This window comes from Borostomias antarcticus (genome assembly GCF_949987555.1).
Source record: "Borostomias antarcticus genome assembly, contig: scaffold_500, whole genome shotgun sequence".
Lineage (NCBI taxonomy): Eukaryota > Metazoa > Chordata > Actinopteri > Stomiiformes > Stomiidae > Borostomias > Borostomias antarcticus.
The window spans coordinates 13,227-27,902 of record NW_028176442.1 but is presented as its reverse complement, the minus strand read 5'-3'; the positions used below and the strand labels follow the sequence as shown (position 1 = coordinate 27,902).

At 46.6% G+C, this 14,676-nt stretch overlaps 2 protein-coding genes across 2 annotated transcripts; both read right to left on the bottom strand.

Annotated features, from left to right (window-relative positions):
* Positions 1-1,061: 1,061 nt before the first annotated feature.
* On the bottom strand, positions 1,062-10,285 carry LOC311328527 (propionyl-CoA carboxylase alpha chain, mitochondrial-like; the record flags this gene model as incomplete). The annotated part of the gene is made up of 7 exons (XM_084462484.1): positions 10,222-10,285; positions 9,473-9,550; positions 8,418-8,465; positions 7,784-7,852; positions 6,521-6,634; positions 6,176-6,229; positions 1,062-1,193 (listed from the first exon to the last, which is right to left on the bottom strand). Coding segments are annotated over exons 1-7 (549 nt in total), but the record flags the coding sequence as incomplete, so codon positions are not given.
* A 2,610-nt stretch (positions 10,286-12,895) lies between these two features.
* Positions 12,896-14,460, bottom strand: LOC311328528 (zinc finger protein ZIC 2-like; the record flags this gene model as incomplete). Its single annotated transcript, XM_084462485.1, has 3 exons — positions 12,896-13,078; positions 13,178-13,341; positions 13,578-14,460. The coding sequence occupies 3 exons, from the start codon at positions 14,458-14,460 to the stop codon at positions 12,896-12,898; spliced, it is 1,230 nt and encodes a 409-aa protein (XP_084318611.1).
* Between the last annotated feature and the right edge of the window lie 216 nt (positions 14,461-14,676).

Sequence of the window (14,676 nt, the reverse complement as noted above, 5' to 3'; positions counted from 1 at the left end):
GTGTGTGTGTGTGGTAACCCCTCGTCCTTGGTCTCTCTCTGTCCCCGGCGCGTGTCCGTCTCTGGTGCCTGTCGGGGCTCCGCTGCCTAATCTGACCCCCCGCTGGGGCGCCAGGCCCGGACCCCCACAGAGACCCCCCCCCCCCCCTCCGGAGAGGCCATGCCAGCAGAGCTCATCTGTCCATCAGCTCTGGGGGAAGGGGGTGATGGAGAGAGAGAGAGGACAGAGAGAGAGAGAGAGAGAGAGAGAGAGAGAGGGGAGCAGAGCAGAGAGAGGACGAGGCCCGAGAGAGAGAGAGACAGAGAGCGAGAGACAGATAGAAGAGACAGAGAGATAGAGAGAGAGAAGAGAGAGAGAGAGAGAGAGAGAGAGGACAGACAGAGAGAGATAGAGAGAGAGAGAGAGAGAGAGAGAGAGACAGCGAGAGATACGAGAGAGAGACAGAGAGAGATAGAGAGAGAGAGAGAGAGAGAGAGATAGAGACAGCGAGAGATAGAGAGAGAGAGACAGAGAGATAGAGAGACAGAGAGAGAGAGACAGAGAGAGAGAGAGAGAGAGACAGAGAGAGATAGAGAGAGAGAGAGAGAGAGAGAGAGAGAGAGAGAGATAGAGAGAGAGATAGAGAGAGACAGAGAGAGACAGAGAGAGACAGAGAGAGAGACAGAGAGAGAGATAGAGAGACAGAGACAGAGATAGAGAGAGATAGAGAGAGAGAAGAGAGAGAGAGAGAGAGAGAGAGACAGAGAGAGAGAGATAGAGAGAGATAGAGAGAGACAGAGAGAGACAGAGAGAGATAGAGATAGAGATAGAGATAGAGATAGAGATAGAGATAGAGATAGAGAGAGACAGAGACAGAGAGAGAGAGAGAGAGATAGAGATAGAGATAGAGAGAGACAGAGAGAGAGAGAGAGAGAGAGAGAGAGAGAGATAGAGAGAGAGAGACAGAGAGAGAGACAGAGAGAGAGAGAGAGATAGAGAGAGAGATAGAGAGACAGAGAGAGAGAGAGAGAGACATGCTCGCAGGATGACCACAACAACCATGGCGGGTGTGTGTGCGTTACCTCGACGACCCCGTCGTAGCCCGGGATGGTGTTGACGTTGGCGGCCTTGGCGATCAGCTTGCTCTCGATCTTGTCCCCCATGGCGTGGATGGCGTGCGTGTCCGGCCCGATGAACGCCACATTCTCCGCCGCCTGGCACACACACACACACACACACACACGCGCACACACACACGCACACGTCAGCCACTATATCATACACAGCACAACTTTGACACCACACACACACAATGACTGCACTGACCCCTCCCCTATCTGGATCACTAAAATAATAGCATAATAAATATGAAACTAGAATAATAAATATGTCTGTAGAGACAGAATAATGATCACAAGCTCCTGTCTCTTCTAGAACACCAGCTCTATCACAAACACTGTCTCTTCTAGTAATAGTTGTTTTGTTTTTACGTCTACTTCCTAAGTGGGTGCGATAGGATCACACACACACACACACACACACACACACACACACACACACACACACACATTCAGGATCACACACACACACACACACACATACACACACACACACACACACACATTCAGGATCACACGCACACACACACACACATTCAGGATCACACACACACACACACACACACGCACACACACACACACGCACACACACACACACACACACACATTCACACTCACACACACTCTGAGAAAGGCCCAGAGGGAATGTTAGCCAGTGTTGACCCTGCGTTCTGCATACCCTGTGGATGTGTGTGTGTGTGTGTGTATATGAGGTGTGTGTGTATGAGGTGTGTGTGTATATGAGGTGTGTGTGTGTATGAGGTGTGTGTGTGTGTATATGAGCCCACACAGTCAGGAGGCCATCGCCGGGGCCTTTGTGCTCCTGCGGATACGACTTCCTGACTGCCACCGTCAGGTCCCTGCCTCGGGCCAATCACACAATAGGAAGGGCCTTGTTGTTAGACAGATCTCGGGGCCCGTTAGCCGCCCAGCGTCGCTGGCTTCCGGAACGTTCCTGCTGTCTACGTCGGCCTGTGGGATTTCGGGCGGTACTTCGCGACGGCCGCGCGCGAATAACGGACGCGCGAAACCGGAAACGACGAGATGTCACTCGGTGACATCCCCCTAACCTCCTCGCCGATGACTCACTCAGGAAGCTGGGGACTACGGCGAGCTGAGAGGGACAAAAACAGCAAGAGACGCAAGACGGAGAATGCGCATTCTGCGCCTTGCTTACTAATGAAAACTCAGCATTTAATGTTCATGAGTTACACTTGAGGCCTAATCAGGCACATCCCCCCACCTAAAACACACACACACACACACACACACACAACCCCCTCACCCCACGGAAACATCTTTAGCACAGAAAGACCAAACATCGTACCAACAGACCCTCCCTCTTGTGCCACGTTGTGAAATTTCACAATTTAATCACAATTAAACCGTCTGAGCCCTTTCAGCTGTCAATCACTGTCTCACTCCTGCGTCTTTACTAACACGCGCGCACACACACACACACACACACACACACACGCGCGCGCGCCCCGGTGTTAAGTGGAGGCGCGTGTGTGTGTAGGTGTGAAGTGCAGGAGTTTGCCTGCGTACAAAAAAAAAACATTAAGGACCTCTTTCAGAGTTGCACAGACTGACGAACATGATCATCTGTTGTATTTACCCCCCCCTCTCCACACACACACACACACACACACACACACACACACACACACACACACACACACACACACCTCCTGCTCTATTCACCCTCGGGTTCTTTCTCATGCTAAATGGGCCCTTAACCCCCCCAGCCCAGAGCTGTGGCCCCCGGTGCGTTTTGCAATGCGTAAACCTGCCCTAACTATTCACTGCTGTTAGAGTGGGGGGGCCCATTGAGCTGCTAATGGAACAGCATCACCATTTCCACACACACACAGAAGGCCAGCCCACTCTCACACACACACACACACACACACACACACACACACACACACAGAGGGCCAACAACAGCCCACTCTCACACACACACACACACACACACACACACACACACACACACACACAGAGGGCCAACGACAGCCCACTCTCACACACACACACACACACACACACACACGCACACACACACAGAAGGCCAACGACAGCCCACTCTCACACACACACACACACACACACACACACACACACACACACACACAGAAGGCCAACGACAGCCCACTCTCACACACACGGTATGGGCCCTAAAGAATGCGTTTGAGAGAGATGGTGTGTGTGCGTGTGTGTGTGTGTGTGTGTGCGTGTGTGTGTGTGTGTGTGTGTGCGTGTGTGTGTGTGTGTGTGTGTGTGAGAGATAGCTGAGCATGAAGAGCACCATGTCTTTCCCTGTACCGCTGAAATCAAGCAGCCAAAGACAGAGCTAGAGCAGTAGATATAGACAGAGCTAGAGCAGTAGATATATTTAGAGCTAGAGCAGTAGATATATTCAGAGCTAGAGCAGTAGATATATACAGAGCTAGAGCAGTAGATATATTTAGAGCTAGAGCAGTAGATATATTCAGAGCTAGAGCAGTAGATATAGACAGAGCTAGAGCAGTAGATATATTTAGAACTAGAGCAGTAGATATATTTAGAGCTAGAGCAGTAGATATATTCAGAGCTAGAGCAGTAGATATATTTAGAGCTAGAGCAGTAGATATATACAGAGCTAGAGCAGTAGATATATTTAGACAGAACTAGAGCAGTAGATATATTCAGAGCTAGAGCAGTAGATATATTTAGAGCTAGAGCAGTAGATATATTCAGAGCTAGAGCAGTAGATATAGACAGAGCTAGAGCAGTAGATATATTTAGAGCTAGAGCAGTAGATATATTTAGAGCTAGAGCAGTAGATATATTTAGAGCTAGAGCAGTAGATATATTTAGACAGAGCTAGAGCAGTAGATATATTTAGAGCTAGAGCAGTAGATATATTTAGAACTAGAGAAGTAGATATATTTAGAACTAGAGCAGTAGATATATTTAGAGCTAGAGCAGTAGATATATTTAGACAGAGCTAGAGCAGTAGATATATTTAGAGCTAGAGCAGTAGATATATTTAGAGCTAGAGCAGTAAATATATTCAGAGCTAGAGCAGTAGATATATTCAGAGCTAGAGCAGTAGATATATTTAGAGCTAGAGCAGTAGATATATTTAGAGCTAGAGCAGTAGATATAGACAGAGCTAGAGCAGTAGATATATACAGAGCTAGAGCAGTAGATATATTCAGAACTAGAGCAGTAGATATATTTAGACAGAGCTAGAGCAGTAGATATATTTAGAGCTAGAGCAGTAGATATATTCAGAACTAGAGCAGTAGATATATTTAGAGCTAGAGCAGTAGATATAGACAGAGCTAGAGCAGTAGATATAGACAGAGCTAGAGCAGTAGATATAGACAGAGCTGGAGCAGTAGATATAGACAGAGCTAGAGCAGTAGATATATTCAGAGCTGGGCAGTAGATATATTTAGAGCTAGAGCAGTAGATATATTCAGAGCTAGAGCAGTAGATATATTTAGAGCTAGAGCAGTAGATATATTTAGACAGAGCTAGAGCAGTAGATATATTCAGAGCTAGAGCAGTAGATATATACAGAGCTAGAGCAGTAGATATATTTAGAGCTAGAGCAGTAGATATATTTAGAGCTAGAGCAGTAGATATAGACAGAGCTAGAGCAGTAGATATATTCAGAGCTAGAGCAGTAGATATATACAGAGCTAGAGCAGTAGATATATTTAGAGCTAGAGCAGTAGATATATTTAGAACTAGAGCAGTAGATATATTTAGAACTAGAGCAGTAGATATATTTAGAGCTAGAGCAGTAGATATATTTAGAGCTAGAGCAGTAGATATATTTAGAACTAGAGCAGTAGATATATTTAGAGCTAGAGCAGTAGATATAGACAGAGCTAGAGCAGTAGATATATTAAGAGCTAGAGCAGTAGATATATTTAGAGCTAGAGCAGTAGATATATTTAGAGCTAGAGCAGTAGATATATTTAGAGCTAGAGCAGTAGATATATTTAGAGCTAGAGCAGTAGATATATTTAGAGCTAGAGCAGTAGATATATTTAGAGCTAGAGCAGTAGATATAGACAGAGCTAGAGCAGTAGATATAGACAGAGCTAGAGCAGTAGATATATTAAGAGCTAGAGCAGTAGATATATTTAGAGCTAGAGCAGTAGATATATTTAGAGCTAGAGCAGTAGATATATTCAGAGCTAGAGCAGTAGATATAGACAGAGCTAGAGCAGTAGATATATTTAGAACTAGAGCAGTAGATATAGACAGAGCTAGAGCAGTAGATATACAGAGCTAGAGCAGTAGATATATTTAGAGCTAGAGCAGTAGATATATTTAGAGCTAGAGCAGTAGATATATTTAGAGCTAGAGCAGTAGATATATTTAGAGCTAGAGCAGTAGATATATTTAGAGCTAGAGCAGTAGATATATTTAGACAGAGCTAGAGCAGTAGATATATTTAGACAGAGCAGTAGATATATTTAGACAGAGCTAGAGCAGTAGATATATTTAGAGCTAGAGCAGTAGATATATTTAGAGCTAGAGCAGTAGATATATTTAGAGCTAGAGCAGTAGATATATTTAGACAGACATGTATTATGACTTGCAGGAGCAGTGGTGCTAGCCAGTAGCAAACTGGCCCCAAGGCACGTTTAAAGATGGAGGCGTCGGACACGTTCCAAACCTGACTCCCCACAGAACACGGGGGCCGATTCGACGGCGTTTTACCGGCGGTCGGCTCCCAGCGCAGCGGTGAGTCCGGGATAGTTTGACTTGGCTACACTTCCCTCGTTACATCAGCGCTTTCTAAACATCCGGAGGACAAAATGGCGGCTGGTTTGGGCTCAGCGCCTGGACAAGGCCCCGTCTCTAGGGGACGCGGTTTCCTTATCAAACAAGCCTTTTGGTCCTCAAAGTCTTTGCTTATAGGGGGGCTTCAAATCAAGTTTTCACCTTGAGATTCACACCCTTAATGAAGTCAGCCCTGGGGGGGGCGGACTGCTGATAAGATAAACACCGGAGGAGTGTGTGTGTGTGTGTGTGTCTGTGTGTGTGTGTGTGTGTGTGTGTGTTTGACTCACCAGCCTCTTGGCAAACTCTTTATTTTCAGACAGAAAGCCATACCCTGGATGGACCTTCAAAAAAAGAGAGATATCTTATTATTTGTCAACGTTAATAATTTTCTGTACTCCTTGGGCTAGATTATTATTATTATTTTTGAGAGAGAGAGAGAGAGAGAGAGAGAGAGAGAAAGGGAGAGTTAATGTTAATTGTCTATGTATGTTTACTTTGGCATATATATAAAACAAATAAAACATTGAAATTGAGAGACAGAGAGAGATGAGAACATTTACAGTACAAGTATAATAGTAGATCTCTCTTCCCATCACCCTCATACCCCCCCCCCTCCCTCCCCCATGACTCACGGCTTGCGCCCCCCTGGATCTGACGGCGTCCATAATGGCATCCATGTTGAGGTAGCTCTTACTGGTGGGGGCGGGGCCAACGCACACCGCCTCGTCCGCCATCTTGACGTGGACCTGAGGGGTCGGAGCAGATGGGTCCAACCAAAACATTACAGAGAGTAAAGACAGGAGAGAAGATGTGGGTGGGATGATACACACACACACACACACACACACACGCACGCACACGCACACACACACACACACACACACACACACACACACACACACACACACCTCCCCCCTGAAGAGTGAGTGACAGACCTCGTCACCACAAGGGCACTCATTCCAGAGGGATTAACTGTATCAACAAGGTGGTAGTGTGTGTGTGTGTGTGTGTGTGTGTGTGTGTGTGTGTGTGTGTGTGTGAGTGTGTGTGTGACGGGGGAAGGGTTTTTGATAGGCCAGTTGGTCCTCTGCTTATCTTCCCAAAGAGGTGCTAAGGAGGATCCAAGTCCTCCACATACGCATACGCTCACACACACACACACAAACACACACACACACACACACACACACACACACACACACACAGAGTTAACACCTAGCATTAGCATGCATCTAGGAACCTACAAGGTTCCTAGGGTGCTTGTTATTGTCTAGTGTTTAGGCAAGAGTCTCTTTTCAGACTGCGGAACCAAGAGCAGCTGTAAATACTTCATTCGTGACAAATGTTGATGTAATAAGAGCGCTCAACGCTGATAAGAGGGCTCAACGCTGATAAGAGAACTCAACGCTGATAGTTACGGCCATGTTAAATAGACGTTCTTTTATTCAAGTGTTTATTTCGAGCGGGGAGGTCAGAACCGATCACATGTGGTCCCTCAAGACGAAGGTGGAGACGCGTTCTAAAGCCAGGAGTGAACAGACCTCCTTGCGTTGGGGTCACCAGACGCGTGTTTTTAAAGATCTTTTTTTAGGGCTTTTCAGCTTTAATGGGACAGGACAGTTTGAGAGAGACAGGAAACGTGGGAGAGAGAGAGAGGGGAGGACATGCGGCACAGGAACGGAGCCGGGAATCGAACAAGGGTCCGCCGCGCGAAGGACTAGCCTTCATATGGGGCGCGCCTTACCCGGTGAGCTACCGGGGCGGCCCCAGCAGACGCATGTTAATGGAGGGGGGGGCAGGTTGGGGTTAATGGAGGAGGGGGGGGCAGGTTGGGGTTAATGGCGGGGGGGGGGGAGGTTGGGGTTAATGGCGGGGGTGAACAGGGCCAGACTCACCGCGCTGGAGTCAACGTCGCTGTGCACCGCCACCGTCCGGATACCCATCTTCTTACATGTTTTAATCACCTGACAAATCAATAACAAACACACACACACACACACACACACACACACACCAGTTACATACTAACAACACACACACCAGTTACATACTAACAATACACACACACCAGTTACATACTAACAACACACACACACTAGTTACATACTAACAACACACACACATGTAAACTAGACAAACACACACCAGTTACATACCAACAACACACACACACACACACAAACACCAATCGCACACTCATGTAAACCACACAAACACATGTAGACCACACAAACACAAACACACACACACACACACGTAGACCACACAAACACACACACACATGTAGACCACACAAACACACACGTAGACCACACAAACACACACACACGTAGACCACACACACACACACACGTAGACCACACACACACACACACGTAGACCACACAAACACACACACACACACACATGTAGACCACACAAACACACACGTAGACCACACACACACACGTAGACCACACACACACACACGTAGACCACACAAACACACACACACGTAGACCACACAAACAAACCAGACCCCAGTCTCACCCTGCAGGCGATTTCCCCTCTGTTGGCGATAAGGATCTTGTCAAAGGTCTGGAGAGAAAGCACAGCACACACACACACACACACACACACACACACACACACACACACACACACACACACACACACACACACACACACACACACACACATTAGTCACTGTAACATGCATAGAGTCAGTGTTGATGTACAGTAGTCATCTCAGCCCTGCTCTCCTGTCCTCCATGCAGGCTAGCCTCGGGCCCTAGGGGGAGCATGTGTGCTTGTAAACACACACACACACACACACACACACACACACGAGCCTTGTAAACACCAGCGAACACATATGTGGAAAGCCAGGTGAGTGGAAGAGTGTCAGAGTCTCTCCTCTCCTCCACAACATATAAAACTCCCTCTCTCTCTCTCCTCTCTCTCTCCTCTCTCTCTCCATCTCTCTCTCCCTCTCTCTCTCTCTCCCTCACCCCCTCCCTCTCTCTCTCACCCCCTGCTCTCAATTCAAGTCAATTCAATGGGTTTAATTGGCATGGGAAACATTCATTTACATTGCCAAAGCAGACATCACAAAAAGTCACAAAAATGTTACAATATAAATACCCCCCCCCCCCCCCCCTATCTGTTTTGAGGCCTCTCTTCTTTCCTCCCCCCCTCCCTCCAACTAGACCCCTGTGTCCCCGTACTGCCAGAGGCTAGGCTGTGTGTGTGTGTGTGTGTGTGTGTGTGTGTGTGTGTGTGTGTGTGTGTGTGTGTGTGTGTGTGTGTGTGAGATCAAGGGGCTGAGCTACAGGAGGTGAAATCTTGTTTATACTTCAGATTTAGGGAAATGAAGGTTTTCCCCTCAAAGCACCAATAGCAACACGGATTCTCCTCTGTGACGGCTGCCCAGCAGGACGCCTGAGCTGTGGTCCAAAACAAACGCACATCTGACTCCCAAGACGTTCTAGAGTTACACCATCGTGATTTCCACACGCTGGTTCTGTTACAAGGTTGGAAGAACGTCATTCGACTCCCACGTTCTAAGGACAGGAGTAGAACTTCCACGGGGGAGAACCCCCTACCTTCTCGTTGGCGTCGTAGACCGTGGAGTACCGCGCCCGATGGGCCCCCACGCGGCACCGGGGCTGGAGTGATGCATGCTGGGAAGACAGGAGGGTTACAGGAGCAATATCAACGATATGTAGCGATTACACGCGTTCATAAATAAAGCACAAGTCTGTTTGCCGTGGAAAGAAGCAGTCCTGGGTCCTGCTGCCATGGATAGTTCCCCCATGATCAAAGACACAATTTGGTCATTCTGAAAGTTATAATAACAGGGTTGTCTATGTGTGAAACTTGATTGAACAGTTCAATATAATTAAACAGGAATGGTTAGCATTCTATAGCAGCTACCCAGCAGCTAGCTAGATGCTTTCAATCAATCAATCAAAGCTTTATTTATATAGCTTTGACATTGACAGAGGGGGAATAGACACTGTTAAGTGTTCAGTAAAGTGAATTGGAATGAATTCTCTTTCTTAACAGGGATGAACCCAAGCAGGACAGAGATAGAGTAGGTTTGAACTTAACTTGGGATAAGATTTAAGATTAAGACTTAAAATAAGCTGTCAGAGTGTGAGAAGAGGTGGAGAGAGGGAGTTTAGGACTGGAGGGTGAGCTAGCTAGAGGCTAACTAGCTAGCATACAGACTTTGAATATCAAAAAGCTGGAGTTTTATTATTTTATTCCAGAAAATAACTGTGGTGTTCGTAAGCTATCATAACATCCCGTATAAAGGTGAAATCTCAATCAATTTAATCGTGTCTCTCACCTTTACAGCGAACAAAACTCTTTGCAGGGTTGGAGTGATCATGTAGGCGGCCATGTTTGGTCGGGCTGGAGGGGACGTGATGACGTAGGCCGGCGGACGTGATGACGTAGGACGGGGGAGTCTGCTCTTTCGTCCAATCGCTGCTGAGCAAGGGCTGTGCGTCCAAAACGTGCTGTTAACATAACCAAACGTTATGTTATGTTATGTTATGTTATGTTATGTTATGTTATGTTATGTTATGTTATGTTATGTTATGTTGTGTTGTGTTGTGTTGTGTTGTGTTGTGTTGTGTTGTGTTGTGTTGTGTTGTGTTGTGTTGTGTTGTGTTATGTTATGTTGTGTTGTGTTGTGTTATGTTATGTTGTGTTGTGTTGTGTTGTGTTATGTTGTGTTATGTTATGTTGTGTTGTGTTATGTTGTGTTATGTTATGTTATGTTGTGTTATGTTGTGTTGTGTTATGTTATGTTATGTTATGTTATGTTATGTTATGTTATGTTATGGAAGCTGCTGCTAGTTGTTGACGGCCTGCGTTTGTTTGGGATGTTTACCCGTGGATGTAGCCTATTAAAAGGACTGGATATGGCGTTGAAAGATGAACGCCGGTTCATTCCACGGATGTAGGTGTTTAATACATTTCACTACTTGTAAATGTTTGGATGTTATGTCTGTTTTATCTGTGCAGTAGTTTGGTGGGAGGTGAACTACTTTTTTGTGCGTGGCTGTAAGCCAGCGCACCTAGGATAGCGTTTGGTTATCACTCCTGAATGTTGACCTGCATTTCTCTGTTGGTGCCACAAAAAGCAGTAGTCCCAGCACACCAAAATAAAGGACACCAAAATCGACTTGCCAATCTCCACTGCACAAGTAGAGTAGCGGTGAGAGCATTGGACTCCCACCCAGGAGACTGGGGTTCAAGACCCGGTGGGGATGACTTTATGGGACTATAACCCAAACCTCCACATGTTCATCCTTTCACTCCAACCTTTACCCCTTGCCTTATAGGTCAGATCCTGTCCCAACCCCAACCCTTATTCTAACCCCAACCCACACTAGGGACTGGAAGAAGGACACCAAAACCAACCCACCGATCTCTGCTGCACAAGTAGAGTAGTGGTGAAAGCATTGGACTCCCACCCAGGAGACTGGGGTTCAAGGCCCCAGTGGGGATGACTTTATGGGACTATAACCCAAACCTCCACACGTTCATCCTTTCACTCCAATCTTTTTATCCCTTATCTTTGTCCAGAAACAGAAGTTGAACCAATTGCAGCAAAATAGCTAACGTTACAGGAATCCTCAGTGTAACTGCTTTAGCCACTGACCGCTATTTTATGTTATGTTGTTATGTTATGTTATGGAAGCTGCTGCTAGTTGTTGTGAGTTCATGAGCTAACTGGCTATCCCGCTCTTATTGTGCTGGACTAGCATTGGAAGCATTGAATTGAAATTTAATTTCAATTCACCGCTATTTCAGTGGCATGACTAACTTCCATTCTACCAGTCCTGAACAGAAACAAGCCAGCCACGCACATAAGCCAGGCTGGACCTGGCCTGGTTTTTTACTCAAAATAATAATTATTTTTGTTTAAAATGTCCCCAAAACAGAAATGGACGTTTAACCAATCTTTGAACACTGTTTTGCACTCTGTCCTATGTCGTCTGCAATAGCGTATACCTTAACCCTAGTCAAATTCCTAGTATATTCCAAGTACGTGTGAATCATATACATAGCCAATAAAAAAGATCTTGAATCTTGATTTTGGCATTTCAGCGTTGATAAATAAAATGTAGATCTATACGTGTCTGAATGGTAGCTTTAGTAGTAGTTACACTTCTAATGTGAACAGTCATCCTTCTCAAACGTCTATTAGGGTATATAGGTTTAGTTACTCATCCATCAACAGTAAAATGGTGTAATCTGATTCAGAAGACCTCCAACATGTTCCGCATGTTTGGACTGTAAGTTTTATTAGTCGTTCTTATCTGAAGTCTATTGAAATCGCTTTGCATAATGATAATGTAAGCTGAAGAAAAAGAAAATACAGATGTGTTTAATGCCGTCTCCAGATATTTCAATTGATTATAGGTTTGTAGAATAGACAATTCTATAATTATTCCTATCAATAGATTTGCTGTCTAAATGGTCCACGAGAAAGATATTTCAGTTGATATTCACTCATCACAATCCAAAAAATGAGATGGATTTTTAAAAGTCAGACACGTTTATTCCATTATAAGGTTTTACAAAACAGGAAGTAATTAAACCAGCAATGAAAACGGTCAACAATATAGCCTATCTATAAATAGTTTCATTTCACATGCCTACTGAACGATCTGGCTCTCAGAGGACAAAAATATAAAACACTTTCAACTCTGATGTCTTCAACAAAAGACGTGTAAAAATAACTTTGGCACATTTTTGGGAATGTTTCAGGGGGGGGGGGTCACAAGAAAAGGGTATCTGGTCTAAATGTACACCACAATAATACGAAAAAAAACTTAACTTATCCACAAGTTATTTAGCAGGTTTATTTGAGCGGTTGAAAACTTCACATGAGTTCTGTCGCGCATTTAGAGTCCATTCCACAAGGGCCAAAAGGTGCGAATATTGTCTCTCTTTCAGGGGGCCACTTCTCTGGGTCTCCCCTGTTTTGGCGTCCCGGGTCCGGGGCCTCAGACGTACCACTCGTTGAAGTTGGATGCGAGGCCGCTGTGGCCGCTGGGAAGCACCACGGAGTCCGGGGACATGTTGCTCTGGGTCTCCGAGGCGGGGGACACCAGGCTTGCCGGACTCGTGGACTCATACCCGGAGCTGCCTGCCGGCGAGGAGTCGGTGGTTGAGAGAGAGTCGTGGATCTGAAAGAATAAACACACGATGAGCAAAAGATGATCACTCTATGAAATATTAGCATATTATCCCTGAATTAACAGGTCATAGTGGCAAAAAGGTTGTACCTTCATGTGTTTACGCAGGGAGCTGGGGTGGGTGTAGGACTTGTCACAGATCTTGCACAGATACGGTTTGTCAGACGTGTGAACATGCATGTGTTTCTTGCGGTCGCTGCTGTTGGCGAAGCGTCTGTCGCAGTCGTAGAAGTCACAGACGAACGGCTTCTCTCCTGGGAGGGAGAACAATGAGTAAACATCACTATACTATAGTTGGCGGTCGATGTTTAGTAATCAGTTACAGTAGGCCTATATTTCTCTCATGAGAAAAGTAACAGGACCAAGGGGACATATTTGAAAACAGACCAAAACTCATGATTCTAAACATTCAAAGTATTGGGGCTGTAAAGAATACATAAATACAAATAGAAACATCAATAAATAATCGTAATCGTTCATCTGGAATTACCCGTGTGCGTCCGTTTGTGGATCTTCAGGTTCTCCGAGCGCGCAAAAACCTTACTGCAGCCGGTGAACGGGCACGGGAACGGCTTCTCTCCCGTGTGCACCCGAATGTGATTCACCAGTTTGTATTTGGCCTTGAACGGCTTGCTCTCCCGCGGGCAGTCCTCCCAGAAGCAGACGTGGTTGCTCTGCTCGGGCCCACCTACGTGCTCCACGGAGACGTGCGTAACCAGCTCATGCATGGTGCTATAGGTCTTCGCGCACCCCTGGACGCTCCCCGCACGCTGCTCCGGGTCGACCCACTTGCAGATCAGCTCCTGTTTGATGCACTGCTGCCGCATGTAACGGAAGAAGGCGCCGGGGTGGTGGTGCGCCATGCCCATGCCCATGTTCAAACCCATCGCTCCATACTGGCCGTACGGGTCTCCTCTGGACCCGGGGACGTGGTGGTACTGGTCCGCTCGCCCGAACACCTCCCCCGGGAGCCCCAGTCGCCCGCTCAGCACGTTGGGCGAACCGTGGTGCTGGTCGTGAATCCCCGGGAAGAGTATGTGTCCCTGGGCGTCCGCGTGCGGGTGATGGAGGGACCCCGCCATGCTTCTGAGGAGGGGGTGCTGCTCGTTAGAGGCAGGCGAATCTCCAGCGAATCCACGGTTACGCATGAGAAAGTCCCGGGTGGAGCTGGCGTAAGAAGCCGCGTACCCTCCCCCCTGGGCGGGGAAGGCTGTGCTCTGGCCCGGCGAATGGTCGTGGTTCAACTTGAAGGCGCCCATGTGAACCGAGTCCATGAAGCCTGCGTCTCGGTCCTGCATGTCACTCGCGTAGTGGTGCCTGGCGAACGCGCTGACCCCTAAACTCGCGGCCTGGTGGCCAGACTCCAGTAGCATCACAGTGATGCGCAAATGTCAATATCGGAACTTTACGCGTGCGTAAAAAATGCGTCAAATATGACCAAATAGATCCAAGAGGGCTCGTCCTCTTCAAAACGAGATGGAATCTAAGGTTAGATGATCCCACAGCTGGACCCAAAAAGGAGGAGCATCAAATACGTTGTTTCTCTAGAATAGTGCCAGGTAATTTAACCTATACCACCAACGAATACA